Source organism: Egretta garzetta, unplaced genomic scaffold (assembly GCF_000687185.1).
Source record: "Egretta garzetta isolate BGI_Z169 unplaced genomic scaffold, ASM68718v1 scaffold553, whole genome shotgun sequence".
NCBI classification, from domain to species: domain Eukaryota; kingdom Metazoa; phylum Chordata; class Aves; order Pelecaniformes; family Ardeidae; genus Egretta; species Egretta garzetta.
The window spans coordinates 3,475,435-3,485,822 of NW_009259328.1; the positions used below are offsets into that span (position 1 = coordinate 3,475,435).

The 10,388-nt window shown below is 38.4% G+C and overlaps 1 protein-coding gene across 3 annotated transcripts in view; it reads right to left on the reverse strand.

Annotated features, from left to right (window-relative positions):
- Positions 1 to 795: 795 nt before the first annotated feature.
- SHISA5 (shisa family member 5) overlaps positions 796 to 10,388 on the reverse strand; it is a 32,103-nt gene continuing 22,510 nt past the window's right edge. For all 3 annotated transcript variants that reach the window (XM_035892212.1, XM_035892213.1, XM_035892211.1), the window contains exons 4-6: positions 4,759 to 4,874; positions 3,440 to 3,658; positions 796 to 1,513 (exon numbers count right to left, since the gene is read on the reverse strand). In XM_035892212.1, coding sequence (XP_035748105.1) covers positions 1,434 to 1,513; positions 3,440 to 3,658; positions 4,759 to 4,874 — 415 coding nt within the window. In that variant the 3' untranslated portion in view covers positions 796 to 1,433. The remainder of the gene's footprint in view (positions 1,514 to 3,439; positions 3,659 to 4,758; positions 4,875 to 10,388) is intronic.

Genomic DNA, 10,388 nt, shown 5'->3' on the forward strand with positions numbered 1-10,388 from the left:
ATCAGCATATAAGATATGTTAAAATTATTTCACTAATTACGTCACAGCTATACATACAACAGACTAGACAGCTCTACTGAGGAATAACAAGTTGTATTTCAATGTTAGAAAAGACAGAATCATAGAGGACACAAAAAAAAAAGAAAAAGAATCACGATTCATTTGATCAATACAACATGTATAAAGCTGAAAGCCTCACCAACAGCAGTAACAGGATGGATGTCATTTCATGACTGCAAGCACTACCTTCTTGAAAACACATTTCCTTGCTGTGACCAAATCCTACCACTCCTCCTTCCCCTGACTTCTCATTCTCTGCTCAGCTTTATGGGAATGTTGAAGACAAAAGGGAGGTTTAATCTCTACTGTGCGTTGGGCTGGGATTTCTTATGCCTCCTGCCCATTATTATTCAAACACAGATTGAGTTTATAAAGATCTATCATTCCTAGGTTCCCTACTGCCTACAAAAGACAGACAGTGACAAACCCAATCTATTTCTGACATCCCATCTCTCCTGTAAAATAAATTCCTTCCCTATGGTGAGGCAGGACTGAACACTAGCAGGTACTTCTGCTTAACATATGATGAAGGTCCTCATTTTTCTTCCAAACTCATCAATAACATATCACTTAAGCAAGCTTGTCCAATAATACTTGGACAACAAATACTCATCCAATATTTTTTATGAAGAATTCTCAGGTTTTCAGCTTTTGATCTATTTATTCTATGAAGTGGCAGAGAGTTTGGTTTAGTTGTCAATTCCTAGCTATAAATTAAAATGGCCTGAGAAAACACCCAGTGAAGGCACAGTTTTTAAGCCTTAAAATTGGGAAAGAAAACAAGAAAATGAGCTCATGCTATTTAGCACAGAAAAATGCAACTAGTCCAAAGACAATTAAATGTGATTTGCTACCTCTTACTGAAGGAAAATGTGTTTCAAAAAAGGAAAATTCCCTTTTGAATGGTCAATGAAATGTATTACATTGTAGCTGACCTAACAACAGTAACTTCAAAACAGGCAGAACATACATAACATATATCAGGTAGTTTCTCAGAGGTTAAGGTTTTATGTTTTAATACTGTACAAAAGATTGCCACAGCTTTGGGTGTTTGATAATAACCATTCCTTTCAAAATTATTGCACAGCAAATGTTATTGTGGTTCTTATTTCTGAAGTACTCCCCCTTTTTCTCATTGTATATAGAACGAAATCTCTTTTTCTATTTGCTTGAGGTATAAATTAACCACTTCTGCAAGAGAAATACTCCTTCCTCATACTCAAAGCATTAAAAAAAAGATACTGAATTAACTTTCACTTTACTTAGACAAAAGATTGCCATCTTCCAGAAAAATAGACTACAGTTGCACGGTGTAAACAGCACAAATTATACTTCAAAAAGTTTTGTATGCAGAAGCATAGTAGAAGATCTTTTCAATAGGTGTGCTTCTGAGGATCCACATAAGCAGGGTTGTAAGGGGGCTGGCTGATTGGGTAAGGTGCTCCAGCACCAGCTGCAAAAGCAAAACACAAGAAAAAAAACAGATTTGTAAAATTTACATTCTGAATTCTACATCTATAATGGTAATTTCTGTTTTGAGCACACAGTTAAGAGGTTCAACTTATCTAGCATCTTAACTGGACTTCAGAACAGTTTGTGCTAACTCATAAAGCATCCACATTTCAGAAGTAAGATCACAAAAACCTTTGTCCTTGTGGTTTCAGGGGTTTTTTAATGCTTGAATGTACATGTGTATTATGGCAACCACAAGCACAAGGGAAGCACATAGTCTATAAAAGGAGCAGATCTGGTCCAAAAAAACAGCCAGTGGAAGTCAGAGATGCACAAACAACCAGATATACCTGATAGGATGCCGAGACGTGAAAATAAACCACTGGGCAAAAGAAAAAGGACTAGAGAAAGCATCTTAGGATTCCTTCACAGAAAATGTTTCCTGGTAAGTGTCACGGAGTTAATTAAAACATTAAAAGGGAAAAAAGTATCCCACCACTACCCAAGCACATAAAAGAATTTGACTTGTTTACTAGATGTATCTCACTCAGAAGATATTCTTATTTTCTAGTATTCTGAGACAAGATGCTCTCAAGCAGCATCTTCATTTTCCAGTCTGTCAAATAGCACAAGTTCATTCAAATAACACAGCACCTGACCAGATCCCTGGAACGTGTCAGTGTGGTTATCTTTTGCTGATCTTGTAAAGTGAGTGGGTTTGGCTCCCGTGTGACAGAGCAAGTATTCTCTCCCTTGCATGTGACCTAATTAAGAGACTGCCCCTTGGTTAATAGGCAAGAGAAATAAAGGAAAGAGCCCTCACTTTGAGGCATTCTCAGCTGGCAACATGGAGAGTGCTTCATGTTTTTCCCAGGAAAAAAAAAAATTTTAAGAACTAACAAACCAGTAACAGTTTGAGAAACCAGAGCGTAGGAGAAACAAAATGACTATTTTATTGGCTCCCTCATATGATAAAGGTGAAGCCAAAGCACTTAGGGGTAATTCCATAAAACCCACAGCTGCTTCAGAGTTGATAACAGAAAAATGAAGTCAACAGGCCATGTTTTTACATGCAGGGCTGGTTTGCACATTGTTAATGTACAATTTCTAAGTGGTTTACAAATGCTTAAGACCACGGACAGACATTTTATACTTGAGTTGTCACGAAAGAGTTACTTTCTAAGGGCATTATCTACTATTCAGGACTATTCTTTGCTTGTAACTCAGAAGGATAAAGAGGGCTTGTAGATCCTTGGGTTTGTAAGGGGGCTTGAAGATCCTTGGCCAGGTAACAGCCTAGTGGTGGCCTCTCTGAACAGCCAGGGGCCAATCGGTCAGAGAACAGCTAGTACCAGCAGCAGTGGGAATTAGTAATAGCAACAATAAAGCTGCATGAAAACAATGCTGTGAAAGAAGGAAAGCAGAAGAAAAAAAGATTCCCATAATTCTAACTGCAGACTTGTCTGAAGTTGATCAGAGACTTGTTATTCTACAAACATAGCGACCAACTACTAGAAAATGCCATCTCTGTATAGATTAAAACATCTAGCAAATATTAGACTAGAAAGGCTATGTAGAAACGCCCAACTACTATACATATGTAACTGGACTTTGATTTGAATATGAAATTTCAACTGAATTAGTAAAACATTCTACTGGATCCACTGATAGTCCCACATACCACCAAACTTTGACAATACAGCTCCAGCTACATCTCCTCTTGCAATGCTTAACATAGAAATGTGATGGGGAAACCTCAGCAAGGGTGAATTAGAGCATCCACCATCACTTGAGTTGTATACAATTTGTTTACATTTATATTAATATAGTCATAGAAAACAATAAATGTAAATAATACAAGATTGGCTCCAATGCAACTGTCTCTTTAGCTATTTAAGAGATGAAGAAACACTCAGCATTGCCTTACCTTCCACCGTTTCATGATAAGCTGGGGGTCCTGATGGCTGCATGGGGTAAGGGGGAGGATACTGTGCAGGGTATGGTGCTACTGGCATTCCCGGTTGTGGCTGGATAGCCACAGGCTGATATCCTTGATATGGGGCTGCTGGGTAGTTGGGTGGCACTCCCTGTTGTTGGGGATAGGGAGCGTGAACCACTGTAGTGGAAGTAGTGGTGGTCACAACAGCTACAAACAAGCAAAAGGAATACGGTTAGTGCTGGTGGTTCTAGGAGATCACCTGGCACAGCCAACAACAGTAATGTAAAAAAAATCCTCTCTTTAATAACAGTTTCTCACTTCAGAACCTGGGTAATTTAATTTTCAAAGTTCCATGAAAGATTTAGAAGAGTATGCCTCTAAATATCCTTCTGTTGATCTCAGTGGTAACAAGGGCCTTCACATACTGGGATAGCAGCCAACTTATCTCCTTATTTCTCAACCACAAAGAGCAAAGAATCTTTTTCTTGAACTCTTCAAAAACCAGGAACTCAACCCTGCAGCCAAGTTACCTATCATTTGGTATGAGACTGGAAAAACTGCTCGTTTTTAAATGTTATCTGCTTTTAAGGATTAAGGTGATAAAGATCTCCCTTATTAGGTAAGGAGCTTCATACTGTGATTGCCCAAATGAGTTCCCTTTTGTATATTGCATCTAGAGACTAATACATCCCTGTGTTAGTAAATATTTCTTTACCTAATGGTCAGAAAGGCAAATACACATTAAGTCATTGATTTTTGTAGGAGCTGATGTCAGATCATTGGTTCGTATCTCTTATTGGAATAAGGGAGTATTAACACTTTCTAATAAATAGCAGTAATTTGTTTTCAAGATCTCCTTCTTCTTTATGCTACAATTATAGACTTAGTTCCAGATTGCACTGTTGCAGTCCTGGACCTTTCATGTATTTTTCGGGTATATTTTTAAGAGACTGGGAAAAAAAAATAAATCAAAATTTAATTTTATCCCCTACTTACATAAACAAACAAAAAAAACCCAAACACAACACACCACCCCAGAAGATCCCAAAATCCACACATTGGGGTGGTGGGGAAAGAGAACCGCTAAATGCTTAGAAAATATTCCAAAAAATCTCTCTGCAACCTCACATTCTGAAACAGCTTAAATGCTCATTTTCAATGTTTAGGCATTGCAACTTTTGTACCAGAGAGGTAAGGCAAGATTATTTACACCTTTTATAGGAACATGTTTTCCAGCGGGAGGGGAGGGAGGAAGGGAAGGTCATGTTCAAAGATGTGAAAAAGAAAATAAATATACAGGTACTTACGCCGTGGTCTTCGACATGCTTTATACAAACAGCAACACGAACAGGTGAGGCACAGAATAATAGTAATTACAATCACCGCACAAAGAGTGACTCCAATCGCAACAAGGGTTCCAAAACTGTAAGAAAGATACCACCAGAAGTAGTAAGTCTTTCATGCAAATTTATTACTCCTTAACCTAACCTTCTGTAGCAAACACATTGCTCCTCCTCCAATCTGTTACTCTTACTACTTCATGCATTTGAATAAGAAACAACTGTCAAATGCAGTGCTATGTGAGGTCAGGTCTGCTAAATCAGCTGGAAGCTGACCAGCCCCTGTCAAGGGGCATTCTCCCCCATACATGGAAAGGACCCAGCATCAGCCTTTGGTCCCTCTCATTTTAGTGTAACTGCAATTCTTGTTATTTTAGTGCAACTGTGCGTCCCTTTATTCCAAAAGGGTATGGTGATAAGGTTTCAAAATCACTGGTTGGATGACTTAATTTTCCAAGCATTACTGGACTGAGCTGAACATGCAGGTAGGCATGCCCGAAATGAAGCACCCCAGGCTTCGGGATGACAGCAGGGTCTTTGCACATTCATAAGACCTCCCAAGCCCAATCTCTAGACAATCTTGGTACTGAGCAGATCTCTTCTCGGTGCAGATTCTTGGCAGGTTCCGTGGCATTTGTAAACGGGGGTGGTTTTTTGTTTGTTTGTTTTTTAGAAGCCACGTTTCTCATGGTTTTGAAGACCTGAAATTCTGCCAACTTATGGCAACAGCAAGTATGTTGTGCTACATGATGGGAGACAGAAACACTGCCTAAACCACCAAAACCTAGTACAGAAAGGCCAAAGATCACTCCAGCTCTAACCACTGTGATGAGTACCAAATGATGGAGGTAGACGTAAAGCTTCCAGAGATGACTGTTTGTACGTTCTGTTTACCACACAGGGAAGGAAAAGTAACACTGTGAAGCATTAAATGCCCAGTGACAAGTCCCTTTTAAGTGTTAATTCACATAATCTGTTTCCTGCTGTCTGAAATCAACAAAACCCTTCTTCCACAGAAGCCAAAGTCTCCAGCATTTCTACTTCTTAAAAAATGCACCATGCATCAGTTTTGGGAACAATTACAGGAAGTCAGTTTTAATGAAGGAAGTCAGTTTTAATGAACAACAAGCTCTAAAATAACGAGTAGAGAGCTGGTTTTATATCCATCCTGGTTTTGCTTCTTCACAGAGATTTTGGCTACAGAACTCTCTAGGGGTTTTTTGCTGCTCAGTTTACTGTTAACAGCTTTAAACAAAGTGACACATCTCCTGAACCTCTAGCAATTTTCTCTTGGCTACCCAACAGCCATCAAATGTGAAAATTGTTTTTGAGTATCAATGACAATGGAAGGTTAAATCACTGGCAAAAAAAAAAAAAAAAAAAAAAAAAGAAAGAAAAAAGAAAAACACTCTATGCTTAGCCCAAATTTAGAAGACCTCAGCTTAGTCTTCTAGAGCAACTTAACCCACAGTAAGCTGGACACTGAACAAAAGCATTGACAAATAAAACAGGTTCAATTTAAAAATGCATTTTTTCCCCTGAGAGGTTCCATTAATCTTATTCTGCTTCTGCAACAGCTAGAAGAAAAAGCCTGGGCCAAATCTCTTTCCTTAATCTGAGCAACAATTTTATCTAACTGGTGCTCTGATTTCACAAAGTACTAAATGTAACACTATAGATTTACTCCTCAAGTACTAAATCTAATACTGTGGATTGCCTGTGGTCACTGCACCTAAGCATTACGTGTAAAACAGTAAGCAGGAACTGCTGCAGCCTCCTGAAGTCACATCACTGCCAGGAAAGCAAACAGAAGATTGCAACACAGCTGCAAAATGTAAAGATGCATGGATGCTTTGTCACATTTACTTGCACCTTTACAGAATGTTTTTCATATGCTGACTTGCACATACAAATGCATTCCTAACCATGATGCTTTTAAGCGCTCCCCCCATCCTCATGAGCATTAGTTTCACTTCAGCAGAGTAAGTTCACAGCAAGCTCATCTCCATCCAAAAATACAATTTCTTTCAAGCCTGGTATAAAAAGGAAAATACAAATGCAATTTCAAGGGTGGGGAGGGGGGTGAAGAGATAAACACGCACAATGATACTGCATTGTGAAACACAGTCCGCCTCCTGGCCACATGGCCAACAGCAAACATACACAAGGTGGTTTGAAAACACAAGCTGAATACTTGTATATGTGGAAATGGATTAGGTTTAAGAGTGACCTGTGGAATCTAAATTAATCATACAGAGTCCTTACTAGATACTCATTATATAAATTCATATATACACTGGAGAAGAAAGAGAGAAGTGTGCACAATGGATTCATACATTAAACTTAACCATCTTGATTGCAATGTTCACAATAAACAGCATGAATGCCTGTGACAAGCTACAGAGACCTCTAAAAACTGCAGGATGACAGAGGTTGACTACAATTACTGCTACTTGTGGAGTGCCAACAGTATTTTCCTTGCTCTTGTTCCGACTTCTGTATCAGCCCCGAGAAAGCTCACTCACTAAAGAAGTTAACATTTCCATTACACACAATTACAACCAAGCAACAATAGCAGAGACAACAAAGGAAGAGAATCCTCTCTAGGTTCTTCCTTGGGCTTTTTCTCCAGTAAAGAAGGGGAAGACAAAAAACAACCTACAAAACAAAACCACCCAACTTTTTTTCTAGGGAACTCTGCTAAGGAAAAAAATTCTTGTGTCAAGGAAAGAGATTAGGCCTGACAAAGACAACTAAAATTCTTTGCTTCTATGGACAATGAACCTTGGAACTTTAGCAAAGGCTGGGCAAAAATCAAAGAAACCTAAGAAATTGAGAAAATAGACAAAGTGGAGAAATAGCTACTCATCATAAATAAACTAGCACAGCAGGAAACTGGCAGAAAGCCTTTATCTTTCACAACCAAATTCAGTTCTGATATGACAAGAGCAAAAACAGCACAAGCCCATCTGCACCAAGCTGGCCACCAACAGATAAACACTGCTCAGTTTGAAGCATGAGCTCCATTTGCTTATTTTTAATAGTTTTCTGCTCACTGAAGTAAATATCTCATTGCATATTTACTACCTCTAATAAGGAAAGCAACAAAAGCAAAGCTCAGGGAAAAAAAAAAAACCAAACCCTACCACATCCTTATTTTCACCAAGTTGTTAGAGATGCCCTTGTGCATTTCCATCATTTGTCTGCATCTTTGCTAAAATGGCACGACCACAGCATGATGACATTTCACATACATCTTTTAAAAAGCTAAATGGAGACACATATTTAAAGTACAGGTGTGTCAGGTATATACAGTTCACTAAAGAGTGTGGTTCTGTGCTTGTGTGTGTAACCACTGTGATTCAGGTCTACCCACTGAAATACTGTGTGATTACTACAGACCAAAATTATAAGCCTTCAGAAACAGCTCAGTGAGTGAAGCAACAGACAAGAGTTAGTTCTTCCCAGAGTTTTCTAAGGAGTGTACATGACTGGATTACTGTAAGCATTTTTATCACCTATTTCACAGCAGAAGCATAATTTTCCTGCCAGTGCGTGGGCTCACACAGACTAATGTCTTGAAATAGCAGAAAGGTAGCATGACATTTACAGAAAATAAAACAGCGACCTTGCAACTCGCAGCATCAACACCCTCTTTCAACACTGGAGCTCTTAAAAATATTTTGTTAACTATTTCTATTGATAATCAAAACTAACAATACTCTTTTGGAATATCTGAATTGTCAGACACTACCTTACTGTAATAATGTCAGTCCTTTTACTGCCCTGAGCACTTCTTCCTGAACATATAGTAGAACTACTGAAAAAATCCCACTAGTAAAACTACTGAAAAAAGTGCAGGAAGGCTCCCACTAATAGAAGATATTACTGAAGTGAGGGCAAAATGGTGCTTAGCATACTTTACCCAGTGAACTACCTAAGCTTCAGGAGACAAGGTATTCCAGATACTGTATGAAGACTCTCTTGCAGCATGCTAACTCCAGAAAGCCTATACTCCTTTCTTAAACAAAACTATTGCTTCATTTAATTACTTTCACTTGATGAATCTGTCTAAAAGGACCCTGAAAATATTTGGAAAAAAAATATATTCACATTCTTCTCCTGAATGGTTAACCAAGCAAAAAAACCAAACAAAAGCCAAACACCTTAGCCCCTGCATTCTGCAAACAAACATCAGAATTCAGAAGTCAGGGTGGCTACAGCACCAGATCAGAATGCTCTGCTGGCGTCACAGCTTGAACACGGGTTTCCAGACTCCCACATTATATATACCATAGTCTCTAAATAAAGCACACGCTGTTGTAAACAGCTTGAGCTCATTCACTGCCACTTCCTGCTCCGTTCTCTTCCATAAAAGCTAACTTTTGCCAATAATTTAATGGAACACAAAATTGAGAACAAAACCAAACCTAACAACAGTTTTACTGCAGCAACAATAAACTGCAACTTCCCATAAAATCTGTGGGAAAGTAAGTATGATGAGATGATTCCCTGCTTTTCCCTACCACCCACCACTTCTCTCCTTCCTTGCCCTACTCCATTTCTACCCCATCCTCTCACCTTTGAAAAGCACAAAGCTATATATGTAACAAGCACACCCCGCAGACTCACCTTACCTTTAAAGTTGTCTAATTATTCAAAGTATCAGTTCATATAAAGGGAGTTATGTGATTAGTGCCTGTTTTACCCCTTCTGGTACTGAATGAGACACAACGGACATATTAAAACATGAGAATCAAACGCAGGATCTAAATAGTACTATTTGTAGAAGTTAATTCTCAAGGCAGTTGCTGTTCATATCAGAGATCTCAATCTTAAACACAGTCAAGTGGAAAAAAAAATATAAAAAGCTTTGAGTGTATTTAAAGCCTTTTAAAATATCCAAGTTTCAATTCCAGCAACATATTTTTAAGCTTCCTTAATAGTTTGACTCGCTTCAGTTGGTGACATTTTGTAAGCCCTACCGTAAAGGAAGCACAGATATGCAAAAACTTTCATGACAATGGGACACACCTCAACTTTCATCTTTAAAAAGAAAAAATACCCAAATGAATAAAGAGACCACCTAATTCTGAAAAATTAGTTTAAGCAGCCTATTTGTTTCACAAGTTTCAATCTATTCCAAGATTTGGTGCATGCTACAAGAAACATACTGGCAGAGCCCTTTCCAAAGGCATGGCTGGTTTTAAAAACAAACATTCTGTGCAATTTACAAGTGCTGAGTTACTGCCGTAACACAGGGTAGTCTGGAAAGACTTCAGGAGATAATTTAAGTCATTCCTAAAAGCCTAAAAAAAAAAAAAGTATATGCATATTATTCTTTACTGCTCCAGAAAAAAAAAAATACAGTTCCCAGAAGTGTGACAGAATGGTAAATGTCCAGACTTGTGCTGACTCAGCTTATGGGGCATGACCAAACAAGTCTCCAGACTAAGATGCTTTCCTAAGTCCAACATTTTAGTAACAACTGTACAATGCCACATGGTGCCTCCAAAGCCTAGCAGGAAAATAAAGGACAAACTTTTTTTTTTTTTTTAAAAGATAAAGCAATGTGACTTCCCAAGAGCCTTTCAGCA